This window comes from Poecilia reticulata, chromosome 11, assembly GCF_904066995.2.
Source record: "Poecilia reticulata chromosome 11, P_reticulata-male-v2, whole genome shotgun sequence".
NCBI lineage: Eukaryota > Metazoa > Chordata > Actinopteri > Cyprinodontiformes > Poeciliidae > Poecilia > Poecilia reticulata.
The window spans coordinates 11,108,796-11,126,025 of NC_088840.1; the positions used below are offsets into that span (position 1 = coordinate 11,108,796).

General features: G+C 39.4%; 1 protein-coding gene across 6 annotated transcripts in view; it reads right to left on the reverse strand.

Annotated features, from left to right (window-relative positions):
• The window catches only part of dync1i1a (dynein cytoplasmic 1 intermediate chain 1a), a 59,287-nt gene extending 43,455 nt beyond the window's left edge, over positions 1–15,832 (reverse strand). Inside the window, exons 1-7 of one of the 6 annotated variants that reach the window (XM_081612286.1) lie at positions 15,479–15,832; positions 14,715–14,828; positions 14,426–14,543; positions 13,886–13,973; positions 12,788–12,829; positions 10,716–10,775; positions 10,480–10,595 (exon numbers count right to left, since the gene is read on the reverse strand). In XM_081612286.1, the coding sequence (XP_081468412.1) occupies positions 10,480–10,595; positions 10,716–10,775; positions 12,788–12,829; positions 13,886–13,973; positions 14,426–14,543; positions 14,715–14,822 (532 nt within the window). In that variant the 5' untranslated portion in view covers positions 14,823–14,828; positions 15,479–15,832. Of the gene's footprint in view, positions 1–10,479; positions 10,596–10,715; positions 10,776–12,364; positions 12,390–12,787; positions 12,830–13,885; positions 13,974–14,425; positions 14,544–14,714; positions 14,837–15,478 lie in introns of those variants that run through there. The other 5 variants (XM_081612287.1, XM_081612285.1, XM_008421716.3 and 2 more) reach the window with 5 other exon arrangements.
• Positions 15,833–17,230: the final 1,398 nt, after the last annotated feature.

Genomic DNA, 17,230 nt, shown 5'->3' on the forward strand with positions numbered 1-17,230 from the left:
TGGAGTGACTTAAAACTGATTAAGAGGTTTGAGTCAATAATTATTTATTATATCTAGCATTTTAAAGACCAAGTCTTCTCAAAATGGTCAGGTGGAGGTTTACAAAAGCATCCAATGTCAAAAGAAAGCTGTAAGACCAATTACTCAAAACCATTTCAAAAGATTGCAGGAACATCCAGGTCATTGGGAGTAAGATGTAAAGAAACTTAGAATGTTTCAGGATTATTATAATTTAGTGTGTACGTTTACTTAGAGTTTATGTCCACATTTAGATCAGAAGACAACTTAAATACATATATATTCATCGAGTTATTTTTTTCCCTAATAGACAGAACAATGCCAAAATTTATCAGCCTCAAAGAGAGAAGTTCAGAGTCCAAAACCAGTGAAAAACTCTTTCATCTGTAATCTGACTCTCTCCTTTTTCTGGACAGAAACAAATCTTGTGGAACTACAAAGGCTTATGGAAACCCAACCAGGGCGAACGCTCACCATAATCAAAACTAAAACCGGTATAGCGATATGATGCATTCAGCTACACTGCTGAGAGTGATTACCTCTACATATAGTGAATTCTGCTAAGTAGATGATTGAAATAATGCAGGTGAGAGCGATGGGCTGATCTGTTTGTGGATTAAAGCAAAAACAGTCTTAATGAAGACTGATCAACTGCTGGGAGTTTCATTAGCTTAAACATGTTGTACCATTTCTCAGTTGGAGGTTACCTCAGCGCGTGTGAGGGGAAAGATATTGGCTGCATATAAAAGACGCGGACCGTCTATCGCTCCTCTTCTCTTCTGGTACATGAAGCACAATGGCGTGATGAGTCAGAGCAATAAAGTGCTGGCATGTGTCCTGTTTGGTTAGGGATCAAAGCGTCAGCTAAACCTTGATTCTGAACCCAATCCACAGTCGGGTGTTGGTGTTGAAATGCGTTAGCGCATGCCTGGAGCGGTTATCAAAGAGCTGCGGGTGTTTGTGTAAAAGGGAGGATGAGAACGAGCGCCGCTTGTCATCAAATACAGCGAGGGGGGCAGAGCTGCTGACTTATCACGGCAGCATGTAGGTGACCACTGAACTGAACTGAGTCAGGCACGTTTTGAGTCGACAGATCTCGTCCCAGTTTGTGTTCAGCAACAAAGAGGAGACTGAGGACACACAGGGAGAAATGCAAAAGAAAAAACAAAACAAAAAAAAACTAGCAGGAGTTTTAGAACTGCACATAAATCAGTATGGATTCGTATCAGAACTTTAACTTCTGGGCTTGCTGAACTGCTGCTCCCATGTTGTGGTCCTAAAAGGACCTAAAAGAACCACAACATGGGAGCTTTGCAGAGGCCAACCCCATTTGAAACCTCCTCTTATGTGGCCCTGACACAACATACGCTAACCCTAAAAAAAGAGCAACTCTAATCCTAACTCGGTTATTTTAAGAAATGAGAGGTTTAAATGGAACAAATGAATTTGAATGAAACTCCAAAATTATTCACCCAACTTCAGAAAAAGTATTAAGAAACCCTATTTAGAGGTTGTTGGTTTTTTTTTAAGTATTCACAATTTACATGTTTCACACAATTTGTATTTTCCTGAGATTTTATGTTTTGCATAAGTGGAAGAACACAGAAATATGTGGGGTTTCTTAAAAGCCTTAAAATTGTCACCTGCATTTCTATTCAGCCTCTACTTAATCTGACTGCTACATTCAAATAATATTTACAGCTGAACAAAGTTGGAACGTAACTGTCTGTTTGACCTTGGAACACAAATGCAAGATGCATTTTTAAAACAATTTCATAGGTATGAAAAAAGTGCTTTTAAGCTCTTTTTATTGTCTTACGTATTCTTGAGATTTAGAACAAGTACTCCGTATTACTTGCTGTAGGCTCTGACAGTTAAAACCAGCTATATTCTCCATCTGAGCACAGAGGAAAAACTGCAACCATTTTAGGGACCCCAGTTAGCTCGCTAGGATGGAAAATTGCTGGTTTGGAGCTATCCATTCGTAAAGCCGAGCAGATCTTTTTCTGAGAGGTGAAAGGCCGGTCCAACCTGCTCAGGAATCTTGCTGATCGTCGCACAGACAGACATCGCAGTCGCAACTTCTTGAAAAGACATCACACTGTGAGGGCACAGCGCTAAAATGGCCTGCAAAGTGGGGACATTTGTTGAGTAACCGGTTGGAAAAAGAAATGCGTTTTGGGCCACAAAGAGCAGATTTTATTCATTTACAAGAGAAAGCCAAGATGCACAAAGAGCCAGGCGCTCATAATCTTTTACAGCCATTTTTGCTAATTTTCCTCAATTTTTCCCTTATTATTTATTCTAATAGAAACGCTGTTGAAAATTCATCATGGTTCATCGAGGAATGATTGCCACAGTAGGGGTAAAAGTATTCCACCCGACACATTAGCAGCAGGACCTAATGCAAAACTGGCAAAGCTGAAACCCACAGCAGGATTTAGATTAATGCATCTCTTCACCACACTTCCCCACACTGATCAGACTTTGTATATGTGTGTGTTCGAGTTTGCATCCACCGTAAACACACACGCCGTTCCACACATAACCCACTTTCATTAATGCAGCCCTTACAGCCCTTTAAGGGGTCTGTGGCTAACTTTTGCTGAGTACTGCGGGCTGCTGATTCCCTCTCCTTTCTTTCTGTCTGTTCAGGACGCCACACTCTTTCCAGCAGTGCCACCCAGGCTTGGCCCCGACCCAGACCCACATCTTTAAAATGAGCCATCATGGCCGTGCCGTGCCATGCTCCGAGTCCCACCGCAGGGCCCTGATTAAAACCCATGACTTCAAACTTTCCAAACTGTCAAAAACCCAGTCAGAGCGAGAGAGCCAAGGGGATGAATCAAAAGACAGAGAATGTCCTATGAAAACAAACAAACAAACAATGAAATTATGTGGCACCTACTAACTTATTATTTGCGTCTCTATCTGTGTGGCTAAGACATCGACCGGTGGTCCACGCTTCCCCATTGGTGTTTCATTTAGTTTTATGGTTACGGGACAAAAGTATCTCATAGAAGCTGGTCAAGATTTTCCAGGTTGTGCTAAAATAGACAAAACTATTTACAGATGCTTCAATAGAGTTTATGATTCATAAAGCAGCTATGTTAGAGAAATAATATATATCCTAAAAGAGATTAGGAGTTTATTACTGTAAGAGTTTGGAGTGGGATTATTTCATTCAATTTCAAGAAAGAAAAAAAAATCTGGTTAAGACGCTGTAATTTCAGGTTGGTGAGAGCTGAGAAAAGAAAAGCAACATGTGCCAAGAGTGCTCCCTGCTGGCGAGTTGAGGAACATCAAGACTACTGAGCCTAATGAGGCTGTAAACTCACTATAACGATACCATGTGTTTAATAGCGATAAGTGGCAAGTTTATTTTTAAGAAAGCAAATAACTTTTGACTAAAGATCAAATACAAACAGATTATTGTTATTTATTTCGATTTTTTTATTTTTTGGTTAAAATACAAAATGTAGAATGTATACAATACAAGGGGTGAAACTGTCCATAAAGTTCTCAAACAAAACAACCGATTAAAGTTAAGCTATAAGCTGAAGGCTAGCTGCAGTCCTGAACCATATCAAATGAAACCCCCCCACCCCCGGGATCCACAGATTTTTTTTCTTTTCTCTGGTGTAAGAAGAGAGACCACCCAGGCAAACGTTAGAAACCCACAGTTGTTTTATATGGGTGGAAAAAGACAGTACGAGGGGGACAGGGTGGGGCCCCAAAGTCAAAAAGTCAAGACCAGAGCACTGCAAAACCAAGAACATGAGAGGACTGAAAGACAGAAAAATAGAAACCTGAAACTGCATTTCAACTCATCTCAGGTACTCATCAGATGACAAATACTATTTCGGGTGATAGTCATGTTACTGGAGAGAGAGAAGGCATAAGGTAGGGGGTATAGACAGGGTTCATGTACCTCATTATACAGTGGTCATAGTGGAAAATTGCAATCATCTGTGACTTGCTTGCAATACCTCAGGCGCTGCGAAAGGCTTCTTTTCTCCCCATCGTGCCGGATTCTTGTGTGTTTTAACAGCCTTGATCATTCCGACTCAAACCGCTTTGGACCCCAGATCAATTTTTGTAAGTGAAACAGGAGTGAAGCCTGAGCCCTGTGGAGAGCGGTGGAGATGAAACCAAACCCCAAAAGAGACAATTACGAGTCTTCTGCGAGGGAAAACGTCACATCCACTGTAATGCGAAAAGCTGGCTCTGAATCTGAGAAGTAGGACTGCGAGAGCACGAACGTGTACACACACCCGCTCCAGCAGAATTACAAGAAAAAGCTACCCCGAGGCGATAGCTCTATAAAAAGACACATCAGCAAACATGAAAAGACAAATTCTTCCACTACGGGGTTTTTTTTTTTTTTTCCTCATTGGTGATTTTCTCTAGACTTTCGACACGCTCACACCCCTTCTGGTCAGTTCAGTCTGTTGTCTGACTGGGACAACAACAAGAGGTATGAGACAAGTACTTCCATATGCGGCCGGGCACACATGCGCACAGAACAAAATACACACCCCTACACACACACGCGCGCACGCACACGGACATGCATGTGGTTGACGAGGCAGAATACACTCCTATAAACTGTATTCTTCTGTCAACGGCTGTAGGGGACGGCCCAATAACCAGTGGGTAATTTGAGTTTCAGATAAAGTTAGTAAGTTACATGCAGTATTCTCTGCTATTTGAATGCATAACAGTTCAGATAGGAAATTATGCAGCTGAAATAATGCAAAGAATGTCTTAGTTTATTTGCATTCTTTTAAAATATGTATAAATAGTATGTTTTGCGAAAGTATGGCACTTGCACTGATCAGGCCTTTATTTTTTCTCTCTCGAGTCTAAAGTGTTGATTTTTAGATTTGGTCGTCTATTATGATCATCTTTCCATGTACTTCTGTACATTCAGTCTTATTTGTGTAAACACTGATTGTAAACATTGTCCTTACAAGATTAATCCCATTTATGTATAACAACATATGCTCCCCCCATACGTGCGTTTCCTTTTTATCTGCTGTAGAATAAGAATGGAGAAAGTGAAAAATATGAATTTCCATTTCAGGATTTCACAAGTTTCCTAAAATAAAAAGCGATGTATAAACAATTAAAATATATTTATACGTGATGAACGTTGCACTCAGCTGATAAGATGTAGAGAATAGCACCAAACGGCCAACACCAGCACACAAAAAACATTAGTTTTACGGGGATTTGAAGCTTGTTAAATAAGTGATTTTTGCACCGATCTTGATTTTGAGCCTGAAACTCCAGAATTTGGATTCTGATTTCATCCAGTCTGAACTGGCTTGTGACGAGAAGTACAAAATAGGGAAGAGATTATTACAACAAGGATCACATAAAAGGCATATTCAAATTGACTCGGATGATCCACAGTCCATGATGGACGCTACAGCGAAGCTCGAGCTGAACTGGTTGATGATGAGGACAATGGCTGCTCTCAGAACTTTTTCTTGTACAAATATTCCCTTTTAACATTTTTTATTCTATGGATTTCTGAATGTTTGTCACTCACAAACAACATAAACCTAATGTAGCAAACATTTAAATGATTTGAAAAGTGCATAAACAGATAAAGAACTTAATTTTAAGTTTCAAAATCAGAGCATAAATGAATAAGCTGCTGCACTTTAATCATTCTAAAACATATGAACAGCCATATGTCGGTTTTTATATAAGAACGTTTTTGTTGTTTCGTCAGTGAATATTTATTCCAGTGTCCTTTAGCAAGACTTAAGTGTTAACATCTGTCTGAATGCTCACGTATGAGTACTCGGCTATCTTGATGAATGTAACTGTTTCTTTTCAGACCGATGCCAGGCCATGGTGTTTGCTTGTTTTGGGGTTTTCTTTATTCACGCCCCACTAAATTTAGTTAGAAAGCCTCCTTTTGCAAGAAACATATTTATAGGGTGAAGTTCTGACCAACGTCACACTTGAGCTGTACAGAGACCGAAAAGCCAATGGGCCAGAAAATATTGCAAACTGAAGCGAAGGAAAAAGTCACAGGCACACATTTTTAGATACAGACGCACAAACAATATGTAAACTCTTGAACCGTTAACCTTTTAACCCCAAGAAGGGGGTTTTCCAACATCGCGTTATCTAATTATACACATATACAAAAAGAGTTTCATCTGTAATGGCCCCCTTTCTGGTTCACTGCTAGCAATTACTGCTACAGTATCAGAGCCACTTTTTTCAGTGTAATCTTTTACCACACCTCCTGTATTAGTTTCTCTCTGCCAGTTCTCTACTTAAACTCTGACAACATTTATCTTCACCTTTTACCACCTTTCAGTATTTTGTTCGTTTTTGTCATTTCCTCCGCTTTCACTGACTTCTTTCACAAGAGCTATTGAGCATCTGTTAAGCGCTCCACCCAGTGAAAATAATTCACAACTAACTTGTTGCATCAAAAGTTACGCAGCGGTTGATTTTTAGACCTGGAAAATCCGGATCGGGTCATTATCCATCGTGTTTTCCGGTTCAGGATCTGATCTGATCGCAAACTGCAGAAAGCAAACAGGCAGCATGGGAGTCCAAAAATAGACGGCTCGCGTCCCGGATGTGGACCTCGGGCCGTCATTTGTAGACTCAGGTTTGACTTACAAATGTGATGATGGTGTGTGGTTTCCAGTCCTGGCCAAACTGTCAAAAGTGATATTTATCTATTTGTAAACTAATCTTACAAGTTTGTGTATTACATGCATATGTAACAGTACAAAAATCACGGTTCAGCATATATCAATGTTTGGTACATTTTTGGTGCATTTCGACCAAGAGAAAAAAAATAAAACACATTTTTCAAATTTTAGAATTAAGTGAAGAATCAATGGTTTACATTTTCTGCCATTAATCTTACTTTATCAATGTGGTTTAGCATTTCAAGAAGTGGCCAGGACAAAAGTAACTCAAGATTTGGTTTGATTGGGTCAGCCAATAAAATCCTTAAACAACAATGTCCACAGTGCAGTAACCTTAGCTTGACCCTACTGATTCCAGTTACCGTAACACACAATGCTAGTCTTTTATTAATTTCTCCACCATCCAGTCATACTCATCCATGTCCGACAACAACTGTGTCCATTCATACGGCTGAAAACAGAAGTTAATAGTCGGAGCCAACCGTGACTGGACTTAATCTGATTGCGTCGCACAATATAAACTGGTTATAGACTAATCAGAGGACTTTCAAAAGGAAACCGGGAAATACTGCAACCCATCACAATATCAAGACAGCAAACTGGTAGCAGCCATAAAAATCTTCATCATCAGCTTGTTAAGCTTTTAGTCTATCTAACAAACTTTATAGGAGCTTTAAAAAAACAAAACGCAGATCAAATCTAGTTTAATGCCACTGCCTCCAGGGTTCCAGCTGCACAGTGAATAAAACACACAAACACAAAACAGCCACCACAACATGAGGGCAAATATGAGAACACAACAGGTGAGAAGTTCAAGAGGGAGAAACCTGTCACTTATTTTGTGGATTAGTTTAAACTGTAGTGAAATCTTAGAGTATAGGATTATAAATCTTTTGAGGATTGAGTAAGGTGAGAGTTCAAAAGGTCCAAAATGTATTTGTTGAAAGACCGCACGACAATAACAAAAAGCAGAAAGATGGCAGAAAGGTAGTAAATGGAAAACTGGACCGCAGAATAACCCAAACTTACAGAGCTATCTAGATCCATGGAAATGTAGAAATAAAGTAACATTTCTGATGTTAAAGGAATTTATACAGGATTATAGGTACTTTTTCGCACACCTAAAAATATACTAAACGTAACATCTCAAGCTATGAAATTTAGCTCAATACACTTGTTTTTAAATACATCACTACTGTGTCTTTTGTGAGAAAAAAGCTCAGATTTACTATTATGGGTAAGATTTTAAAATACTTCATTCATTTAGTGTGACTGTAAGGAGGCTTAAAGCAGATTTCTATGACCAAATATCTTTATCGGTGAGGCCAAACCCTGTGTGTGGCAGAGAGCAGTCAGTGTTAAATAACGCTGCAGTTAAACAAGATGTAACAATTATCACAAAACAAAGACAGCAGGTTACAGACTTGACATTTTTAAACTGTCTTAGCGCCTTTTACTAGTGATTAGTGTAATTAGTGTGGTTGCCGTTACTAACAGCAGTCTCTGTGTGAATTTCCAGTAAATTTAGTAGCCCCATACTTTATCAGGGTTAGTCAGGGTAATACCCAAACACTGAGAAAACTCTAGACATTTTCTAGTCCATCAACTTTCCTCCAACATGTTCAGCTTCTTGGGGCAACCCCCCAAAAAAAGTTGAAGACTATATTCCTTTATTTTATTACGACAAACATGTAACTTCCTATTACGTTTTCTGATTTACAAAGATTTGCAGATCCATTTTCTTTTCTAACAAAGAATCAGACTAGCTTGTCCATGTCATTTAAATAGTGCGTCATTGTTGACCAAGTCAAACATAATCACAGTTAATTAAATACGTTTAGCTTTTCAAGAAGATAAGAAAATACTTTTGATTTGATGATTTTGGTTTTCTTAGGTTAAAAGTTTGGACACCACTGATCCAGAAGCTTCACATAGCTGCTTTAAACACCTCAGAAATGCTGAAAATGGACTTAACACCGTCAACACTCCGGAGTATTGTTGTAAAGCACGACGTGTGTGATCAGAAAGCGCTAACGTCACCGATCAGGATCGGTCAAGCATAAAAACTTAACCATTTCATTAAAGATCTTATATCCGCACAATATCGCAATCTCAAATGTAGCCCACCTGAGGGTCAAGCTAAAATTTGTAGCTCAAGCACAAAAAAAAATCCATCTGTAACCATAAGCCAAGACGTTTCGTAAGCTGGGTTCATGATCCCTCCAAAAAAAGGGAACAGACCTGAACAAACAAACAGCCAGAGAAGCAGGCAGGCAGGTGCTACCGTCTCTCTTTTCTTTTTCTTTTTTCCTTTTCCTCTAGACACACAAGCTTTGTGGTAGTCTGCAAAAGAAAGGGGCTGCTGAGACCAGGGTCACCTCCCAGAAGACCACCATAATTCTGCTCTGGTTCCCAGATGTTCTCATGCATGCAGGCTTACATGCACACAGACACACTCAGACCTCCTGAAACCTCACGGTGACCGAGAACAAATGCATCTAAATAAAAAAAGACACAAAGCATCGCTGCAGGCGTTTACCGGTCACAGAGCGGGTTTGTTTTTACGCCAGCGCCGACTACCTGACTCAGATAAACCCGCTTGTTAGACTGCATCAAAGCGTCAGGTATTATTTGTTTGTCAAGCCCTCGTATGTGTAAGCAAATGTGACCGAGAGCGACGGATTGTGATTCCGCTGCGCAACATACGTTAGCACGTGTGTAAGCATGAGTCGGCGCACGTGCACTTGTTGAATATGTGATCTATTCCTGGGGCTGCCGAGGAAATGAGGGGAGCTGCAGCAGGCCATTAGGATGCAGATCAGGACAGACGTGTGTATGTGCTCGGTGGTTGCCGGTTAAAGGGGTGGAGGTGGGAGTGAGGGGGGGGGGGGCAGAGGAATCAACAGCAGACCATCTATTATAATGACAGGAAGCAGGAAGTACAACCCTTTACAGTCACATGGCTGCCAGCTGTCTTGGCAGCGAGAGAAGGGGAGATAGAGAAAACGATAGGGAGAGTGTGTGTGTGTGTGTGTGTGTGCGTGTGTGTGTGTGTGTGTGGATATGTGTGTGTGAGCAGATTTGAGAAGAATTCTTTCTATTGGCCTTCCAGCATGTCAAGAGAACATTTCCACGCAAAATATCAGCATTAACCACTGGCAGAGAAAACAAAATGCCTAATTGCATGGAGCGACTCCAACCGTCCTTGATCCAAAATACCAGTTTAGGTCCAGAAAAAAAAACAAAAAAAGCTTCAAACCTTTACGCCTAAAATCACGGATGTTCTTCCTGTTCCGACACGGGAGTAAAGCTCAGATTTTGGCCATATGGATGTGTTTAGTAGCCACAGCTCTGCACACATGCAAACGCCCACTCGCAGGGACCCAAATATGCACATTTTCGCATGGATGCACATGTGGTCTCGTGCTCTCTACAGACTCAAACCATGCACTCAAAACAGGAAAACTGTTATTTTTTTTACTGGCATCAACTCCAAATAAAATCGCAGCGGCGTTTACACTTAACAGCAAATTTCTGTTTAAGACGTGCAATTAGTATATCAAGAGACTTCATCTGACATATACTAAGGTACATGTACAAGTGTATATATTTACGTATGTATGACATGTAGACATTATTTAAAAACCAGCCTTATTCTACTTAACAGCAAAGTCAAGAGCATAAACCTAAGCCTAAGCAGTAGCTTAGTTTCTTAGTGAAGACGTCTTACTGAATATGGAATTGATATTTCAGAACATATATAAATAAATACCTTCAGAGAGGTGGGTGTTGACAGGTGTTTGTGTCTCCTTGCTGTAAGAGACCACCTCTTTGGGAAGGAAGTCAACCTGTATGATCTTAGAGGCCCCGAGCCTCTGCATCTTGCGCCTGCATGAGAGCAAAATCATTTTAATGACTGTAATTATATTGTAAATAAATCCCAAACTGTCTTGTGTCAATTTCTAATCTATTTGTTTTTTTTTAAAGCGTGAGATGAGAAAGATGTACCCAAGCTCAGAATCAGCCTGCAGCTGCAGCACAGAGGGGTCTGTGTCCCATTGCAGTGTCCTAATGTCACCAACAGAGGGAGCAAGAGAGAACACGAATGGTTACAAACATCTTGCAGTCACCAGGGCAGATTTATGAAGGACCTACACACACACCACATGTACACTCACATACACTGCATGTTGGAGTAAAATGTCTCCTGTAATGAGACATTGTACTGTCTTTCATTATGCATCATTGAAGATCTCTGCTTTTATGCTGTGAGGTTTTTCTTTGATTTAAAAGGAAGAACAAATTAAAATTTGGAAAATCCATGAAATCTGGATATTCCTTTATTTAATCTAAGTTATTTTCATTTAAATGGACAAAAAAAAAAAACTTTTACTTTTGGAGATATTTAAGTCCACCTTTTTTCTCTAATTCCCACATAAATGAGAGCACGCACACTTATTAAGAGCTTGCACTTTTCTCTCCTGCACTTTCTTATTTTTTTTCTTTTTTTCTTTTTAAATATATAACAGCAAAGTCTGCAAAAGCAAAAAAAAAATGACCAGCACCTTGCAGTAGCATGTCCACCCATAAACGTTTTAACTTTTTTCATGTTACAACCAAGAAATATTTTTGTTAGGATCATATTGATAGACCAACGCAAAAAACAGTGTATAAGTGTGAATGAAAAACACGAAAAACACGTTTTTCCCCATTTTTTTTTTTTTTACTGGTCTAACCTATAAAGCATGGCATGCATTTGGATTCATTTGGATTCATCTGTCTTCCCATCCTCTTTGACAGAAAAACATGCTGTCATCACCAACATGTTTACCAGAAGGGTTGAGAGTCCAGAGGAATGCAGTGGAGTCTGTGACCTTAAAACCCAAAGAGCCATTTTTTTGCCCGCAGTCTGGCTAAGTAAAACTCCTACAGAGTCCCAAATGTTAAATAAAGTTTTTGAAAAAAATGAAGAAACACTTACTGTAGGAAGTGTGTTGTTGTTATTTTTTAAAGAACCCCAATTTTATTTATATTTTTATATTTTAAAACAAATTAAAACTTTACAAAAATAGGACGAATATATTTTCTTCTATAGGATATTGATTGTACCATGTAAAAAGAAAACATAGTTTCCAATCGAATGACAGGAAAAATTACTATAAATGTTAATTTTAGTGTTGTTTAATGCAATTTCTTTATGACAAAAAAAAGGAAAACCTACTAAAACATGCATTTGTTAATATATAAACATTTAAAAACATTACTTAGTTCATTATAATATTTAGCTAAGATTTTAAAGTCGAAAGTCCAAAGAGCTGCTTGTAGCTCCGGAGCTACAGGTTGCAGACCCCCGGTCTGGCAAATAAAATCCCTCCCCAAAAAATGTATTGAGTTTTGCAGCAGCAACTTGAAAATGTAAAAAAAGTTAAAGGGCTATGAAGGATTTTGCAAGGCACTGGATGTAATAGAGTAAATGGGACCAGCAAGAACAAATAATTAAAAGCTAAATAAGGCATTGAAAATGCCTTGCACAATCAGCGAATCGGACAAACAGTGAGTGAAAAGTGCTGAGCTCACTGGCTGCATTCCTCTGCTGCTTTGGCAACACAACCAATCAGTTATGGGGAAAGTCAAAGCGTTTCTCAACTGAAACCCACCAGCTGTAAAAGGATAACACACCAGACCTCCTGATGATACATTTCTGAACGGAAAACAGACCCGTCACACATTCAGCATGTGTCAACACAGCTCTGAAACAAAGAGTGCCAATCAATGGGATTCCTTCGGCTTGACAGGCTGGCTGTTTTAGCTGTGGCACAGGTGACAACTTTAAGCAACACTGTCACCTTTGCTGAAACTGAAATGACCTCTGCGGCTCGGCTCGTGTGAGAGAGGAGACGTTTCAGGGCTTAAGACAAGACAAGAGAGGAGCGGGGAGGAGAAGGGCGGGACACAGCACTCTGTTGGTCTTTTAAATCAAGTCGAAAGACAATACTGTGGAAGCCTTTCTGTTGTGAGTCGGACCTCAGCCACAGAAAGTTAAGGAAGGGGTTTCCTGGGTTTGACATGAAAATGCTTACCTTGAGCTCTGTGCTTGGGGCTTGTTTTTAGAGAAACCTGACCTACGAAGGACACACACACACACACATACACAACCACAAATGGAGAAGCTCAAATTGGCATGTCGTCATCCAAGGTGGAATTGGAGGGGGAAAGTCGTCTTCAATTCACCAAATTGATAGAAACTGACACGAATGAATGACTTAGCAAAAAGAGCATTTTGAATCTCCTGGAAACTTAAAGCTTAACTTTCTCAACGTCTTCAACCCCCAACGCCACCGCTGGCCATACCGAACGATGAATCACTAATGATCCCGAAGGCGTCACTCACACATCGACCTCACAGTAAGCAAATGGAAAGCACTTGATGACCACACTTTTTTTCTTTTTTTTTTTCCACCAGAACACTCTGACGTCAGGACTACCGACCGCACCACTTCTCTGCAATTAACATACATAACATGCTGCAGTGGCTAGAGCATACATGACACATAACGGTAAATCACATCTCACTGAATTTTTGTGTTGCCTTTATATGAAAAAAAAAAAAAAACACTCGGGCCCAGTGAGGCACAATAAAAGCAAAAAATTTATTTTTAAAAATTGGCTGAAATGTTGCTTTCTCAAAGATTTACAGTGTCTTACCAAAAGTCTTGGTAATGAACAGTTTTGCAGGGGAACTGTGTCTGCTAGTCTGTCTCTGTGACTTCTCTTTTGAGACTTTCCACAAAAGCAAACGTCTCAGATGTACAAAAGACTAGACAGTGGTCATCAAAACACAAAGTACTGTGATAAAAAAAAAGACACCAATATCACATTTATACACAATGAAGAAACCTCACCGTTGGTGGAACCATCCTTACCTAAATCTGTTGTGCAAATATCAAGAAAAAAAAAACAGAAATATTTCTGTGAACCGTCAAGACCTCATTGAAGTGATTGCCATTTTTAGATCAAATGTCTTTTATGAAGCCTTTACACTTCAAACAGCAGTCCTTAAGTCTCCTATCTCTTACAAAAGCATCAAAAACATTGTTCCTACAAATGCCATTCACTGTATTCATTTTTAAAAAGAAGAACATCTGGCTTTGAACTCTGGGTGAGAAACGTTTGCCTACCTGCCTGCTCCCCCTCCCTCAGCTGAATCTTGACTTCCCGTCTCACTGGGAGTGCTCACCGATTTAGAGGGGGACACGGGTGTAGGAACTGGAGGAAAACGTAACAAAAGCCACCTTGTTTTTAAAGCTTGTATTAAGACACAGCACAGGATTTTGTCAGAGCAAAAACATATAGCAAATAAAGCGAACAGAGACCCAGGTGCAGTGCAGGATTTCTGCTTTGCTTCTCATCAATCTGTTGTTTCACACGACTTATAAATAACTAGAGCTGAAAAAATGTAGTTTTTTTAAATAGCGACCCACTTTAGAGGAGTTTAAGGTGTTGTTACAATCCTGGACCACTAGAGAACAGCACTCTTTAAGGAGTTGATGGACACTTCTAGGAGGATTCAAAGCCTCGTTTTTTTAGCAGTGGGAATGAGATCTGGATGAACAAAACAATATAAGCACGGACCTGCACATTTAATTTTTCATTAGAACTTAATTAAAAATGAAGGATTGTTTATAAATGTTTTGTTTGTAAAACAGAATACGATGTACCTAGGGGAGGTTCGGGGGAGATGCCGATACTCTGTAGCAGGGCCTCGGTCTCCCTGCGCTTGCGGTCCAAGTCTGAATCTTCTGGCGTCACCTCTGTTTTCTGCTGGCTGTCCGACTTCTCCACCCAGGGAAACACATAGAGGGAGAACTCAAGGGTGTTTTATTTTTCTTTTTTTTTTCAAAGATTTATGGGATACATTTTTCACAACTTCACCGGCTCCTGCCGTTTTTCATGTTGCTCCAGCCTGACAAAAAGCATAACATAAATCCATGTACTATTTTTCTTTACCTCTTTCTTCTTCCTCTCCTCCTCCTTCCTTTTCTTCTCCTCCCTGATCTGGGCGAGGCGCTGCTTTTTGCGCTCCAGCTCTGCCTTCAGGTCACTCTTGTCCGACATGGTGTCCTGGAGGGCTTTGAGGATCAATGAACCACAAATGACACTGAAACAGTATGCAGTTGCTTTATATGTCGCGCCCTAATAAATGACACACCACAGAAGAAGAGCTTCTCTTCAGAAAGCAAGTCTAACTGTTCACAGCTGGGTGTGTCAGACACATGTCCTTACAACCCCTCCACCCCCCCAGAAAACTGAGAGGATGGATTAAAATGTATCAAAACAATTACAAAAAAAACATCAAGCCAAATATTTAAACAGAGCTTAGACCCTGAGGATGCATCAAGTGAAACCATAACCTTATCCTAATGTCAAAAACTGACAATTGGGAGCTCAATGCAAAAAAGTCAAAACGTCAGTAATATAAATAAGTAGAAATGTATCAAAGAATGTTGGCATAAATGTAAATATATTTGTTACACCGCAGTACTAAGAATTACACTATACACTGAGACAATATGAAAGAATATGAAACCATTTGTGTGCTTTGTCACTGAACGCTGTTAGCTAGAAATTAGTGCACATTCGCACAAACCTGCAAATATGAGAGCATTTATAGTGAGGTCGACAAAAACAACAACAACTTCCGATGATAAGCAAAAAATGATAAACAAAAAGCTTCAATATGTCGCATATACGGCCGTATTATGCTGTCATACCTTATCCACTTGTAGGGCTGATGATGTGTCACCGGCAAAGATGCTGTCTCACTGCTGAATCTCGATTTAAAAAAAAAAAAAATCAACACATCCTCTTGTTAGGTGGCTTCCAGTCTCTTTGTATCAAGGCCTCTCTGGTACCAGAGGATGCTTCGTTTTGGTCTCATTAAACGAGTAAGTTAAAATGGGTTATTGTACTGAAGCGAGGCTGGTAGCAGGTGCACGGCACGCCGATACATCCTCGGGAAGGAGCGAAGAGGGGACTGATGTTGAAGAGGAAGAGAGGAAATCCCTCCTCCTCCTCATCTTGGGGACGCGCTGTCACCAGCAACGCCGCCATCTTGAGGCCGCCTGAAGAAGAGCCATTACAACACTGGGAAGATGTAGTCTGAGCTGCTTTATTTATTTATTTATTTATTTATTTATTTATTTATTTATTTATTTACATATTTACTTAAAATAATAAATGTGACACAAAACGTGTTAGAGGGAGATCTTGCAAATATGATGAGATAACATTTTGAGATAATATCTTGGGTACTACTATATATGTAAAAATATACTTGTCTGCTTCATAAAATCAAGACAGTTTGCTCGAAAGTTTTAAGACCATTATGCATTGCAAGGACAGAGAAATGTAACTTTTGGGACTGCAAGTTCAAAATGACAACACTTAACTTAGACATGTTTTGTTTGTGTTCCAGAACTATTATCATATTGCCATACAATTGCTGAAGATGGAAGAGCCTACGAGGATTTCTTGAGAGTTCTGCAAGGAAACATCTTTTGTTTCATTTCCTTCATGCTTCCTGTGAAGCATGAAATGTCCTGACCAGAACGAACGTTGCTCTTGCCACTGTGAAAACAATTTTCTCTATTTTGGTGCATGTTATTTTTTCAGATTTCCTTTCATTGTAAAAAGTCATTCTGATCAAGCAGGTTTTCTAAAAAAAAAAAAAAAAAAAAAAAAAAGAGTTTTCACTTCTTTATTGGATTAAATATAAAGCTTCATTTGCTTTCATTTAGACATGTATATCCTGGATCTTCCATATGTTGTAACTCCTGCTGCTGCTTCTGAATCTCTCCCTGATTCTTGGAGTGGACTTAGTGTCACAATCCTCTTAAAGTTGAAGATAACTCTGTTATTTGCGCAAATTTCTTCAACACACTTTTTTTTCCTGTTACTCAACTTTCAATATGCTTGGGTATGTCACTCTGAAAACAGTTTACAATGGACTTTGTATCTTACCTTCGTTGTAAGTGATTCTTCCCTGCACAATCAAGTCAGTAGTTTTCACCATGTCAATACTGGCTATAGCCATGACATGACATGTCTGTATTTAAAACAGTTTTCATTGGTCTAATTTTCTGAGGAACAGAATTTGGGGTTTTCATTAGCTGTGTGTCAGAAACCGTTGATTATTTATTCTTCTGTATGTAATGAGTCCATATAAGTTTTACTTTTTAAATCGAAATACATAAACTTCATCATAAGATATGATCTGACATGCACCCATGTGCAAAAAACTAACTTTATAATGCCCTAATGTGTTAAACAAAACAGCTTTATAAATACAGACTGTTTGTATCCCACAAGAATTATATCAGAACAAAGTATTAGTGCTTTAAAAATATGCCTTACTATAGAGAAAAAGAAACTTGAGACAAGGTTTTGTATAATGTAGCAGTTTACTTAATTACAGCCTAGGCTGCTTCCAATTTATTATTTCATTTGAACTCCGGGTGCAGCCA